Source organism: Acanthaster planci, linkage group LG04, assembly GCF_054643075.1.
Source record: "Acanthaster planci isolate LZ-2023a linkage group LG04, COTS_SCS, whole genome shotgun sequence".
Lineage (NCBI taxonomy): Eukaryota > Metazoa > Echinodermata > Asteroidea > Valvatida > Acanthasteridae > Acanthaster > Acanthaster planci.
The window spans coordinates 2,789,788-2,805,174 of NC_141780.1; the positions used below are offsets into that span (position 1 = coordinate 2,789,788).

Below are 15,387 nucleotides of genomic sequence, written 5' to 3' on the forward strand. Positions count from 1 at the left end.
GAATCCCTCGTAGTTCGATGCCAATATTAATTTGATTCAATGAAGTGAAATCAAATGAAGAGACTGCATAAATTTTGGGAATCTTGTATAATCAACAAAATTATAAGCAAACCCCAAAACACAACTAATATTAATCATCAGTCAACTGAAATGTGATTTTGTAAAACAGTTTGCAAACTCAGACTTTTTATTTTCTTAACATGGTAACTTAATTAACCTATTTTGAGACTGTCATACAATGAAAAGTCTTTTTCTTGTTTGTTGAAAGCAGTATTTGGTTCATCTACATCTCTAATCTAAAATGAAGTGAAAAATCAACAATATGTAATTGAAATGTTTAATATTGCACACATAATTTTGGCACCCCTTCAATAATGGAATGCCACCTGCCACAAGAGTACACATTCAGCACCTTTGTAAAATATAAGTGTAAAAGTAATTCCAAATATTGTGAAGAGACTAAGTGTTACACAGTTTGATGTCAACTCTTTGCAGATTTCAAAGTCACATCGTGAGAAGTGGAGTATAAAAATGTCTAGAGTTAAAGACCTAAACCAGAATTGTCTAAAATACCAAATGCATTAGAAATCACATTCAGCTTTGCAATTCAAGTATTGCATGCAGTATATGACATGTAAGGTGCTTTTTCTGGCAAACCTTGTGAAAGACTGGCATTATTACAAGTTACCTCCGTTAATTTTTTTTCATGTTTTCTCATGGCACATCAGATAATCTGTCACAAAAATAACCTGTGGAATGTACTTGTAACCCTGCATAATTCAAATAATAAGATTTGATATAAAATTCATCCTGCTTTTATTTAAAGCAAAAGTTATGCACTTAATTTCTGATTAAATACAGATAAGGTAAATAGTGGTTAAAATAAACCTCAAATATTCGTTATCATAAGGACGGATTGGGCTCATCAATGTGGTACGTTTGCGTAATTTAGAACAAAATAAGGTTTTTCGTAAAAACTGCTGATGAAGGTGTTACTAATTAGATTATATTACAGCTGTACAAATAACATAGGTTTGAAATTTTGCAGCATTGATTTAAACATCTAACCCTCCTATGCAAAGATACATTTTTGACACAGTTGTCATATCAGTCAAAACCATTCAAATTTCCCATATGTGTCTGGGTACCAGGGCAAATCAAGTGGAAGGAATTTTTGACTATTTTTGATGGTTACAGCAGAAGGACGGTTAGCTAATGTTCTTCAAAGATAAGCAGGCATGTTCATTTTCATTCTTATGGGTAGGGGCACATACAAAGACATGGGTGGAATGCACTTTTTAGTTTGTAAGGGTAACAAAAAGATGAATGTGTTCATGCATCATAATGCAGCAGTATTGTGATTTCAGTCGCCAATTTGTTCACATATCAACATTTTGATGCTCCAAAATGTGCTTTATTTCTTCTGAAGAACTTGGCCTACTAGTTGATGAGTATTTCAGGCAATGCATACAGATTTCTGAACTTTTCATATAAATCGTTTCGCATCCAAGAGCAGTTCTGACTGGTGCCACGCCTAAGGCAGCTCATTTTCTGGCGTTGTTTCTGACCATTTTCAGATGAAAAGTCATAGGAGCATGTATCACCAACAGCCTCGGGCCGCTGCAAACTGTTGAATGCTCGGAATGCAAATCTTGAAATCTGAAATGAAAGAAACAGTAATTACAAACAGAAAAGTTTATTTCTGTAATGCAATATGTACAAACTACTGCCAACTGTTTGCTGGCTACAGGTGACCTATACCTACACAATACCAAAAAGTTTTAGAGCCTGATGTTTTGATCGTAGCTGAATCATTCCCATAGGCAACAAAAATTATCAAATTTCTTTCCGGGCATGAAATTACATGCCATTCTGTGAAAAATTCCCCGAGGAATGGGCAAAGCTTTCATCCACAATAACTTTTGCCTTTTTAAAGCAATGAGTGGTTTTCAACCCCTTTCATTTGAAATTCATTTGTTTCCTTCCCACGTTTTATTTTTCCGGCGGGGGGGTCGGGGAGGGGGGGTTCAAGTAGCCTGTCACCCCTCATGATCCCCATTGCTACATACCTGGCAGTAGTCACAGTTATCCGTGTAGGCATCGTGGATGAGAGCTTGTTGCTGTAATTTGGTCAGGCTGCTCCATTTGACAATCCACTGGCAATCTCCAGACTTTAGCTTATTATCACTTTGGTATCCTGAAGAAGAGAAAGCATGAAAATCTGTCAGAAAGAAAGATTATTTCTGGGGCCAGTTCAGCAAACCCCCATGAAGTGATACTGCCAGGAATTTTGCATGCTACATTCGTGTTACTCTCTCATGCCCCGCACCATGCTGCATTTTTTTGTCAGAGTTGAAGAACAATTTTTGATATTTTAGAAGTTTGGTGTCGATTTTTTATTTTTTATTTTTTTTGGAGAGTAATAGTTGGTGCGTCTAGGGAGTGATTTATTTCCTAACACTGGGTAGGTTGCTACAACAAAGCAGCATTGCCTTATTAATGGGAGGTCAAAATAGAAAGATGTCAACATAGTTTTGGGATGATTCTTGTGTGCCAGATGATTTTTCTTGGGGGGTTGATAAATCAAATAACTGGGGTGGACAGATGTTTTGATATATTAATGAGTAATAAACTCAAATAAGTTTAGGTTCAAAAGCACAACAAGACAAGTTAGTGGAAAACAAAATGAGTGGCTTGGGCTTTGAGCCCCTCTGTCAGGTCGATGGCTTTCATGAGCTTGTCTAAATTTTCTAATCCAATTTTCCCATTTCCAGATGTATATATTTCTTACAAGTCAATGTCATCACATTCTAACTTCTACTTTAGTTAGAACTAACCAACCAACCTGTAATGATGTACTTGTCTCCGATGTCGAGGCCACCTTTCTCATTGCAGCTCTCCCTGATTCCGTGAATGTATTGATTCTCTGTGGCTACAAATTGGATGCCCTTGAAAATTGCAGTGATGTTGACGTTGTAACGGGCAACACAGATTTTTGGGTTGAGCCAGTCTTGAGCTGATGTCCTGGACAGAATCTTGCCTTTGATGACTGCATAAACAATGAGATAACGTTCACAATTAAACTTTAAACATTTTTTTGGAAACATTTTTTTTTTGAGTCAGTCATTCTCTCCATCCAACATTTTAAACATTGACCGATCAATGGTTCACTCTTTTTAGAGTTCAACATCATTTGTATACAAATGGACCAATGTTTTGATGTGAATGGTGATCCGCAAAGTACATCAAAGAAAGTGGAAACTAAGAGGAAAATGGGATAAAAGTTTGGCCCAGGTTTCAGAGAACCGACTTCTTTGTGCACCTGACTGAGATTTAATTGATCATACCATGTGATATTGATTTGCCCTCCCTGGTTTGGAAGTTACACATTCTTCTCTAAAAGTGCTGATTCATAAAGGCAATCAACAAATTTGCTGCAAAGTAAATTAAAAAAAAACCATTCTGGGTTATCTATGGAAGCTTCCTCAATCTTCATGGGTTGACCACCTCAAACAATCCTGCCAGTACCTGCCACAGCGTCAACAGAGGAAAACTTGTCTGATTTTTGCTACAGAATTTCCATATCTGAACCACCAAAAGCAGCAAACAGTGGGTTTTTGTCGTTTTTTCTTCTTTCAAGCTTCTCTCCAATTTAAAAGACCTCTCTTCTTACTCTGAGATGGCTGACTCTAGAGTCATCTTCTTTGTTACTAAGTGCATGTTTGAAACTTCATTCAGTGTTCGCACTATCTTGAGATGTAAACATTTGCCAGCAAAAATCAGACCAGTTTTCTTTCTCCATCAACAGTTCATTACATGGACATGAAACTTACCAAAGTCAGCATCACAGACATATTGCTGGGGATGTTTCCGACATTCGCTAGCTTCAGCATAAGCCATGATGAAAGGCAAGATCATACAGAAGAGAAGCATCTTCGGATGATGCGAAGACAAACCATTGAGTGTTAGCAGCATCATTCCTGGGCTGTTGCTCTGTGCGGACTGCAGGAACAATCTTCTTACTGCAGACTGGTGTTGTGATAAGCTTATTACTATGTTCACAGTTGTCTTGTCTGGACTTTCATCTAATCTGGGGCCCCTTTTATAACTTTGAGCAAGCTGCAGTGAGATGTTTCATCAAGCCCCTCCCACTCTGCGTGGGTGGATTGCAAAATTTCCTGAATCAAATCACCTGCTATTTTGTGGTAAAGTTGGAGTGATTGTTCAGCTGCAAACCTAAAATATTCCAATTATGTTGCTCTTGGTAAGAGAATTCTCCAAAAAACGCAATGTACTTCATTGCACCATTTCTGAAGGGAAAGTCCCATTTCCCAGTTTCTGCAATGGAACTGTTGTTTTTTCTTCCAAATTCCAGGTACATGTAAATATCTGTGTATCTCGATAAAACCTGCTTTCATCAGTTTCCTATTTTTTTCAGTTTTGTTATTGTCAATTTGTTTTCCTGGCACTTTCCCCTCTGATGGGTGGGTTAGGCGTACAGCTGTTAAAAAGGAAAAAGGAGATGTGACAAAAGCATGACTGTGCGTATTGGGTGTTAGAAATACCGACATTGTATTTCTGGTTAGGAATTACTTATTGTCGAGTGTTTGCTCCATTGAGCATGTTCCTGGACCAGATGTTCAAAGAACCAATACTCATGTGTTTTGCATTTGTAAGATAACCCATTAATGGAAAAACCTCATTTTGTGAAGGAATAAAGTAGAATCTCATGTAAAAGTTATTACTGATGATGAGGACATGCTGTGTTTAATAACAATCCAAGAATTCTTACCATGGAAAGAGGGGACAAGAAGTTGTAAAATTTAGGTCTTTCCTTAGTGGTTTGAAGCAGTGCTCAGAAAAATCCTGCATTATCAGACACACCCTGGCACCTCAGATTAAAGTGATGGGATGACAATGATGTGCCTGGATTATGGAAATCAATCACACAGTACTGATTGCCCAGAACTAGCATTGAGCGGCCGCATGGCTAATCGTGCATGGTGTTTTGCAAGCCACAGATATACAGGAACTATTCTTGGGTCTGTAATAATAGGATGCTTGGGTAGGTTGTGTACCATCATTGGTAGGGTCGCTTTTGTTACGTGGGAGCTTGACGCACTTTGTGGCAGACTGTCACACCAGCACTTTCTGAAAAAAGTACATAACAAAATTGGATGCACTAATGCTCGGAAATCAGAAAGCATGTTTGCTTATTGTTGTGCAAAAATCTCCCAAGGTCGAAGACACTATTTCATAGAGCAGGAACTACTCTGAAGTACATGTTTCTCAACCAACTTTAGATCACATCGGTTGTCATCAATGCATATTCAACATGTACAAATATGGAGTTGGAAAAATAAATGTGACGTCTAAGAATAGCAGAGATTTGTTTTTTCATGGAAACAGAAACTGGCATTGATTGTGAAAATAGCAATGTAGTGGCTGAAGAAAGAAGTTTGACCAGACTACATACACTCTTGATATTTGTGAACCCCAAGGAGACCGGAAACCAATCCTACCCCACAGGGAGCTGACCACTATTTCATAAACAGTCATTCAGTCTGAACATTCCTGTGTCTGGCATCACGAGGACTAGGGATGTTGGACTTGTTAAGAATTCATTGGGGAAAGAAGGTGCCTTGTCAACCACACCTGAAATAAATGTTAAAAACGATGATGAAATTTAAAACATACAAAGTTGCCAGCATTCCCTGATTGTTTTGCTTACTTCTGAGTAGCACTGGCGGCAAAAAAAATTCTTTTTTTTTTCAACCAAGGAAACTAAAGAGGAGTTCATTGTCCTTGACTGGCAGCTGATGTATCCTGTAAAAGGAACCCTCTGCAGCAAAAAAGCCAACAACACTTTGCATTTTATTTTCCTCAGTATTTGGAACTCAGTATTTGGACTTCCCGTTTCCATTTAAACTGTGAAATAGTGATTGTGGGATGATTTTGGCTGATGAGAGTCTTGCTGATGGCGGAGTTACACTTGTAGATATGGCCCTCCCCCTGAATTAGTATAATGAGAAAATGGGTTTTTATACTGTTTCATTTTTTTGGCTTCCCTAATTGCATTAGGCCCTCCAAGTTTTGGCACATTCCTCCTAGAACATTTATTTTTTTTCATAAAAGAACTGTTGACGGAATACAGACTTCTGAATGCATATGACACCTCCCTTCCTGAAATTAATGGGCTGTAATTTGTCACATTGCATTTGATATTAATCAGCTGTTGAAACTGGTCACCCCTTCCTTCAGTATTTATCAGTGTTATTCATTTGTTCATACCCTCTCCTGTACCAACTGACCATTAATCAAGTCTGTTGTCTTTTTTATTACATTGTATTCATTCCCTGATGAGTCTGTAAAACCATAATGTGCCATATGGGGTGGTTTGGGGCAGCACAGAGGGGCACAGGGAGGAACAGTTTGGGGAAATAATGGATCATTTTGCTTTTCCACTACCTTGTGGATAATGACGTTAAAACACTCGTAAAATGTTTAATCAGCTATTGACCTCTAGATTTTTAATGACTGTTAATCATCTTGGTCACATACTCCCTCTGGATACCAACTGGCTGTTTCATTCCTATCTGAGTACTGATTCATATGCTGTCAGACACCTTTGCCACCCCTTTCTGGAGTACAAAGTGTGTAATACACTATGAGCTTCCTCGCGTCCTGAGCATGAACTGTTGTACATGTCCCAGGAGACCTTACCATCCACTGCTTGTCAATAGATTGTTAATCTTTCATGCAGGGGAATATCTCTTCCCCACCCACACCATTACAAACTTCCGGTTGCCACCTCCAATGGATAAGCTATCAATGTTGAACACTTTTTGAGTGTGTTTCATGTCACAGGTATTTCCTGACAAAACTTATTAAGCAAAGTGGCAGGCTTCCCATGCTTATGGCAACCAGTTTTGACATAAAAAAGGTCTTGACAGAGTGCCAAAATAGTCAAGATTCCATAAATTTTTGTGTAACTTTTAAAAATAATATCTGATACTGTTGAACAAATTAAGAAAGTTTCACTTTCTCTCAAAAATGATTCTTTTATCAGAGATGGGGTGGACATGGTTTTTGCCTGAGTCATAATTGAGTTATTTTGTCCACAAGCTCCCATTTAGGACGGAATCACATCAGCTCTCTCCAAATAGATTAACCTGAAAGTTTCCTTGCTTGCTCTTAAAGTTTGTTTGATGAGGGAAAGAGAGTGCTCCGACTTCCTTTCTTTTGTTAACTTCTTGTGTTGAAAACAGAGGTTGGGAACATTGTATTACACAACCTGCAGTAGTGGAGTGATTTCTGTGCTTTTAACAATTTCCTTTTTGCCCAATGCTTATTGTACGGTATTCTACATCATGCATCTTGTTCCACGTGTAGAAACATTAATGTGAACAATATTACTGTTTCATAAATGTAGCAATCACTGGGCATGGCCAGGATTTTTTACTAGGGGGGGGACAAATCCCTCTTTTGGGGAAGCGGGATTTTTGGAAGGGAGGCAAAGCTTAGCACTGATGAACGATAAATAGTCCGAAGGGGTCCATTTTTAGGTTGTTTCCAAATAAATTGGCAATTTTCATCCCCTTTCATCACTTTTTTTTTCATTTGTTTCACTTTTTCCTTCTTTTTTCCCGTTTCTTTTTTATTTTTCACTTTTGTTTTGAAGGGGGACAAGCATTCCCCTTCCCCCCGAGCAATGCCCGCAGTTAACAACACAGACATCCTCCCATATTCCTCATATTGTCTTCAAAGAATTATTGTCTCATATAGTCTGGTATCTGTGAATGGGAGGGCTGCCAACTCTAACACATTGAGCATGAATCTCTCACATATCAGGATTCTTCTCACACTGTCAAACCCACGAGTGAATTTTCATGCAAAAAATAGAACTAAAACAATGAAAAACATGTAGATACAGTTTGCTCGACTAGCTTCCTTCACTATGGGCAAACCTTGTCTATATCTAGCCCAACATCACTGTATTATCAGGGGTAGTTTTACTGTGCCCCGCCCCCCCCTGCAAAATTTCAAAGACCCCCCCTCCTCCACCTACACGCATATGCCACTCAAGTAAATCATTAGGGACAGTTTGATTTACACCCCCTCGTTACAACCCATCCAAAATAGTCACAGATATTTTCAACCATTCAATCCGAGTCCAACGGAGGGATCTGACTTCATGTTTGTCAATGGTCCCTTACCATGCCAAAGGAACTGACACCAAGTACCAGATGCAAGGGGTCTATTCATTAATATTTGGTCATTTGTCCATTGGCAAATAACTTAATTCACTGTATTACTAATAGTGGTAGCAGCTGGTTGTGATGCTTATTGTCAAGCGAGGGGGTACTTGTATTCACTGTAAGAGTATTCATCAATAGATGAAAAATCCTTTTGCAAGTTAAATTGGAATAGAATTTGGAACACTGAGTTCTTTAAATTCACGTGAACATAAGAATTTGAATTCTCCACACTAAAAACACTGTTGCTATACCTTGTGATTCAGGGCAAACTTTTGCTTAGTTACATAAGAGACGCCTCACAATAATGCACTGTTTTCAATGGATAAGAATGGCACAAAGGAACCAGTCCATTCTTGAGATGGATGTCGCAATGCAAAAGCTTGCCCCGAATCACAAGGTATAGCAACAGTGTCTTTAGTCTTGGGAATTCAATTTGCTACGTTTATGTCCTATCTCTTAACCTAGTGTACCAGACTTTATGCAAATTTAACTCACAAATGGCTTATTGGACTGCATGAAATGGTTTGGCACTGCATCCCCCCCAAACAAAAATTTGATTTGATTTTAAATGCATTGAAAAGTGTTTTGTTGTGGAAAGTGTTTTTAAAAAAAAGATGAAACATCCTGCAAATTAATATATCTTTGAAGTAATTTGAATTTTAAAGCTAAGGGATATTTTTGGCTGTGAGAGGGTGACTAAATTTGCCAAATGTTGCAGGTCAGGTTTCGGTATGAGGGGGCCTGTGTCTAGAGTTGGCCTTTTTTTAAGCAGACTAATCACCAAAACGCCACGTCAAATAACACCATCCACCCAGGCCCACCCTCCACAAAAAAAAGACCTGAATATGAAAGGAAAATAGTCAATGGTTGAGACCCGAATTTTTGACGAATTTAGGTAAGGTTATTTATCACTGATGTCCCTGGATGTTGGCAAGCTGTCAACAGAGGGCGCTGTGACAGATTGAATGCGAAAGAAGCCTGATCTGAGTTTCTGTTTCTACAGAGATAAAAGTAAATGGTGGGGGGTTACGCAACATTCTCAGAAAAAATTCAGATGAAATTGCAATAGCTTCTTGCCCTGTGTCTCACAGTTCTGCCCATAGGTGTGAAAATTAAAATCATTTGTTTATACAAGTTTCACATGGTGAGCTTGAATTTCAAATTGAAGACAGATACGAAGCTGTGAATTCTTTGAATTATCAGGTTGTTCAGGAGGATTTGAATTTGTCATTTTTTTCTTGCTAGCCGAATACTCCAAGAAATATTTTCTATCACCACCCCTCACACACACACACCAAAAGAAAAAACATCATTTTGCCAATAATTTAGTAAATGATACTGGTTTTTATTTGGCTTTTTATGTGTAAGTTGAAAATGTGTATGAAATGCGAGGAAGCAAAGCAAGTTTCTTAAAATTATGCAAACACAAGAAGACATTTGTCATAAAATTGTGCCAAAGAGGTCCATTCATCTTCAAAACAGATAAAGAGAGAATAGCCTAATAACGCAATAAATTGAAAAAGTCTGCAGAAATATCTATGGTTACTGGCATCATCCATTTTGCAATTGAAACACATCTAAACATTGCACAGAACAAGTTAATTTACTTACATACAGCATGCAGCATATATTTTCTTACTTTTGTAACATCAAGTATCACATATCCTTTTTACAAAATGTACATTTCAAGAGGTTGTTTAGGGGTACTCTTTTGAAGGGCTTTGATTTTGTCAATCATATCTCATACAAATATTTGGTCTAACAGTTCGTGATTTAGCTATCTTCTTCGATTGGCACACAAATGACTTCTTTTGCTGTTTAAAAAAAATCATCAAATCTTAAATTTGTATCAAAAGAATACATCAAGACTAATTATTCTATGCTCACCAGGAGATTGTTTTTGGCAAAACTTAGTAGGAATTATTTCATTCTTTTTAAGTACTGTTTACCCAGTATATTAAAACCACCGGGTTAGGGATTTGTTCACAAACTAGGTTACTAAACTTGGTCATTGCAATGTAATTTTTGAAAGAATTATTGTAATAACATCACTTCAGAATTGACTTTCAAGTATAAAAGAAACTGTCATATGAATTCGAGGTACTATGAAATTAAATTATATTTGCTTCCTTTTCTTGGTCATTATCTAAATAATTCTAAAATTGGAATTTTTGATACGTTACAATTTTGCAGTACAAATGTCAGTTAAGTTTTTGTTCAGATGCTTTCTTAAAATTTTTCATTTTAGTTTTCCTTTAAAAAGTCATATTTTTCGTATCGGTTTTTTAAATTTAGAAAAAGTTTATAACTATAACTACCAATTGCCTAAAGGCTTCAAAATTCCTTACAAAATCTAAAAAATTTTGTGAATAAGTGCAAGAATTCTAGGAAGGTTTTTAAACAATTAAGTGCATTGTCAGATGGTGTGATCATCAGCTGTTTAGCGACTGTTCTCCATACTGACGGTGCATATAATCTCTTTCCAGTGTGTTCACCTAAGGTCTGGTATTGTTAGGACATGATCTGAGTAATTTCTGCACAAATGTGTTCAGAGGGGATACGGAACACAGTTTTTTTCCCCAAGTATTTGCACAAGAATATACAACTGTTCTTTGGGGGAGGACTTTGTTACTTTAAAATGTAAGGCTACACCAATAAGCTGTCAGTTAAACCCTTCTTGAAGTATTAAACATTGTCATATTGTCATATTTTATCACTCGTCGTGGAGTTTATTAGCACCATTCATGCCTGCGCCAAATGTACAAAGTTTCATGTGACAAAAAAAGTGGAATTATAATACTGCTTGATATTTGGCTTATGGTTTCTACATACTTGAATAACTCCTTGAGATTATTCAAGGGAGTCTGTTGTGCCTCATCTGTAAGCGTACTTTCATGCATATCTTCATGGTCTGAGGCATGTACCACTTGCATCCTGCTCCATCTTTGATGCATCGTGAATGGTCCGACTCACAGTCCAGGTCATTGTTGTTCAGCATATGGCCGGATACATTCCAAATGCAAGTATTGGGTGTGGTTGCCTGGCAGTTGCCATGGAAACAAGGCTTAATCTGAATGGAAAAGAGATGGAGAAAAGAGAATATAAATCATTCTGTCATATCACATGTCAGAGAAGGATACTATTGAGGAGCCTGCTTCGAATGCATGATACACACTGATGCATATTAAATGTCATGGATGCTAGGTGCTAGCCAATCTTTGCCAATGGCCAGAAGTGAGACCAAAGTGGGTGCTGATTGGTTGGTAACTTGGAGTCCAGTAGGGAAATAGGTGTGGACTGTGGACAGAGTTGTGTCCAGTGTTGTGGTCATATCCATCATACGTCCTTTCACAAGACCAAACATAAGTATCAGGGTGAGCACGGGCAAAGGAATGTTTTCATCAAAGTTCATTTGAACAGCTTGTGAATTGGCATAAGATTTGATGACTTGTGATGGGCTCATGATAGACAGATGAAAACATGCATTGATTTCCATCTTATGTAAGGATTCCGTGGTGCCTGAGTTACCATTTGGCATTTGTGCAGCTCCTTCTTGTTCACACCCTAAGCCCATGTTACGTACCTCACAGGAATCACAGTATTGCTTGTACAAATGCCGGATGCCCTGTCTCTGCTTGCGGGTCAGTTGACTGTACTTGGGCACCCAGTCGCACATGTTAATTGTGAACATGTTCTTCACTTGCTGACCTGCCCATTGCAAAAAGGCAAAAAGTTCCACTGAATAACCAAAGACGTATTTCATTATTTTATAGAGTTGTCTGCAAGGAACAGACCGTGGAACATGTTTTTAACAATTGGAGGATGATAATACCTATAGCGCAAGGATTAATGACAATTTATTTTATCCCATTTCCGCAGCATGGAAATCAAGATTTTTTTAGTGAGTGAGCTACCCAGGAATTTCTGAAGGAACAGGTCTCGCAAGGCTGGACAGTTTCTTCTGTAAAGGACTTGGCTGAAAAATCCTAGAAACTGCTTGAGCTTAGTAAAAATGTGAAAAGAAAAAGTGAAAGCAGGAACTGAAAAATACAACTTCAGACTGACATTACCCTCAGTCACAAAGGCCTGGTCTAGAACTGGGCATGGAAGTGAGGCCATGTCCAAATTGGGCTTCCCACTAAGCTGTGGCTGCATCTATCATCAGCGCCCCCCGTTTTTTTTTTCAGTGGGAAAAGATCTAGACTTCGCTCTTGACAGTACAATGCGGACGCAGCCTTAGACTCACCAGTGAGGATGTAGACTTCATTCTCCTGCAGGGGCATCCCACATGTCTCTCCGCGACGGGACACTAGGATCTCTGCATGCTTTTTGGGCCCCATCAGTTCTTGGCCTTTGAAGACCTTCTCAACACGAACCGTGTACATTCGCACATTGGGATTGGATGTGTCATTGTCTGGTTTCATCTTTGTGTTGTTGTCTGGGAAAACCTTCAGGTCAGGAAGAATTTTGCCCTTGATAACTGTAGACAGAATGACACAAATTTTGGTGCAGATGTCAACGTTTTTGTCGTACAGTACAATTGTGCTAGATTGGATTAAACTAACTCTTACCTGGGGGAGACTCAGTCATATATTTGAATTTTTAAACATTAGAAACTAGTTGTAACTCTGTGGCATTTAACATTCTTGACACACTTTAACGCTGAAATTCTTCATTTGGACTTTTTGCCCTGTGACATTGTATTTATTTTAATATAAATAAATGAATAATAGAAGAGAAATTGGGAAATTGTATTTATGATCAAATCTTGCAAAAATTACCATGGCCTGAATCTTGCTCTGTGAGTTTTTAAATCTGGTTAATGTTGAAATGTGAACAGTTGGTTAGCAAGGGTTTTGCAACAGGAGGAGGTGGCAAGGGATGTTTCCCCCCCCCCCCAAAAAAAATGTACAAAAAGGAGAAGCAAAGCAAATGAAAACAAGGGATGAAAATACAGGTTGAAATTGACACAGTACAAACATTTTGAATGCATGAACAAGCTACATCTTCGTTTCATTAATAATTTGTCTTTCAACTTTTTCTACAGTGACCTTTATCCCTTTCCAGGAAAGAGAGATATACATGTATATGGAATTTAATCCTCATTAGTTTTTACTCTCCAGCTTAAGAATTTCTGTATGGAAATCTCTCCATCATTTGTTGTAAAATATTATTAATAAGGAATTTAATTTTATGTATTTTCAAGAAATCTATTTCACTCTAGTCATTTATTGACTCGCAGGAGATAAAAGTGAGTTCTTCAAATTTTGTAGAGAAGAGACTACTTATGATTATAAATCAGCTCTTTTGTTCCTTGTACACCTGTCTGTTTTGCTTGATTTTGGCAAAAATGTTGCCATGATAGCAGGTGCAAAGAAGCAACCTAAAAGATTCATACTTTTCATTTTTGTTCCTAACTGATACATACGCCCCTTAACATCCTGTCTGTTCCCCTTATTGCCTGCTGCTGTGTCTTATCAAACGGTCCTTACTGAATCCTTGTTGCAGCATGTATTGCACCTTCAACTTGTTGCTTTTCACCTCCCATTTTGTCTTCACAAATTGGTGTTGTCTTATCCACCTCACCACACTCATATTCAATTTTCCTGTCAACTTGTTATATGGAAACACAAGGCTATCACCCCAAAACAAAGGGGTGCTTTGCAGGTGTAGTGCATTACATCAATATCCTAACAATTTGGCCACCTGCCAAACCTATTATAGTGACTAATTCACTGTTCCTGGGTTCTGCTTTGGACAGAATCCTCTCTGTCTCCAGGGTTTTTGACCAGGGGCGTCTTCAGGGATTGGCTATTGTTCAAACCCTAGGCTTTTCTCTGGTTTTTTTTTTTTTGTGATTAGCCATTGCCTTTACAAAAGCTTTCACTCCGGTGATTTGTTGATTCGTCCCTGCTGCATTCTGATTGTTTGTTCCTTGGTTTGTCCCACTGCCTATTTATACATATCTATTGGTTGCTTCTGTGCATCAGTTGAATCGTGACATTTTTTATCTTTATTTAAATGTTAGACATTGTAGGAAACCAATTATTTGAAGAAAGATTTTTCAATGCTTTAACAAACACCTTTAAGCATGCTTACACGCAAATAATTCTAAATGATTATTAGAAAGGTTTTTTCTGCTGTTTACGAGTAATTTACACCTATAACCCAGAAATTCTGTCTGCATCAATTCAAATCTTTTGTTGCATGTCTGTCACCTACCTGTTTTGTTTCTTTATCTTTTTCAGCAGCCAATCAGTCTGTTCTTCGATATGTCATTCATGTTTCCACTGATCTGCTTATTCCACTCTTTCCTTATCCTAACCCAGTTTGGTCATTAATGTTTATTACTTCAACTTCGCATTGTACACTGATCAAGACAGTTTACAACTAGCATCAATCAATTGATGATACAAGCATTTGTACTCACCAAAGTCTGATCGACAGAAGTGTTGTTGAGGGTGCATCGGCATGCAGACACAAGCCCGTCCAACATTCATCTCAAGAATCAAGATCAACAAAGTCAGCAGAAGGCAATTCAATGCGATCTTAGGCTCCATTCTTAATGCTCTGTGATCGTCCTGATCAGTTACAAATAAATGCAGGCGTTTTGCTGCTATGACAACATTGGAGTCCAGGCACTTGAAGACTGGACTGTTTTCCTGCCAACAAGTTCTGCCTAATTTGCTTCAACCTGTTTAGCAGATAACTACCCCTGTCAAGTTACCACTGCCTTTTATAACTGCTTCTAAAGGAAGTTGTTTGTAGTAAGATTGTTCTCAGTGGATCGAGCTCCACCTACTCTGTGTAGTAGACCGTAGGCTGTGCACATCCTGTCAGTTGGCCTTGGATTAACCAATCAGAGTTCACCCTTGTCATGACATTCACTAGTTAATTGGCTGTACTTCCATGGCGGGAACTAAGTCAGTACCACTACTTCTGGCGCAAGGCCAAATATGATTTGTATAGTAGCGTTCTTCCTACTGAAGCTAGTAATACTTGTTATGTGTTTTGGACACATTTTGTAACCATTTGATTAAAAAAAGCTAAATTGGCAAATTCCTATTTATTATTACCCTGCGGAGGTTTACGCCTTGTTTTATTTGACTGTTTAAGGTCTAGATTTCAG

General features: G+C 38.1%; 3 protein-coding genes across 8 annotated transcripts in view; 1 reads left to right on the top strand and 2 right to left on the bottom strand.

Moving 5' to 3' along the window:
- Positions 1–15,387, top strand: part of LOC110983659 (synapsin-like) — a 180,044-nt gene that overhangs the window by 142,383 nt on the left and 22,274 nt on the right. The window lies entirely within an intron of this gene.
- On the bottom strand, positions 30–4,040 carry LOC110983670 (metalloproteinase inhibitor 2-like). Its single transcript, XM_022243104.2, has 4 exons — positions 3,834–4,040; positions 2,846–3,049; positions 2,070–2,197; positions 30–1,659 (listed from the first exon to the last, which is right to left on the bottom strand). The coding sequence occupies exons 1-4, from the start codon at positions 3,976–3,978 to the stop codon at positions 1,441–1,443; spliced, it is 696 nt and encodes a 231-aa protein (XP_022098796.2). The 5' UTR covers positions 3,979–4,040; the 3' UTR covers positions 30–1,440.
- LOC110983668 (metalloproteinase inhibitor 3-like) lies at positions 9,583–15,037 on the bottom strand. Its single transcript, XM_022243103.2, has 4 exons — positions 14,689–15,037; positions 12,505–12,738; positions 11,842–11,966; positions 9,583–11,328 (listed from the first exon to the last, which is right to left on the bottom strand). The coding sequence occupies exons 1-4, from the start codon at positions 14,816–14,818 to the stop codon at positions 11,113–11,115; spliced, it is 705 nt and encodes a 234-aa protein (XP_022098795.2). The 5' UTR covers positions 14,819–15,037; the 3' UTR covers positions 9,583–11,112.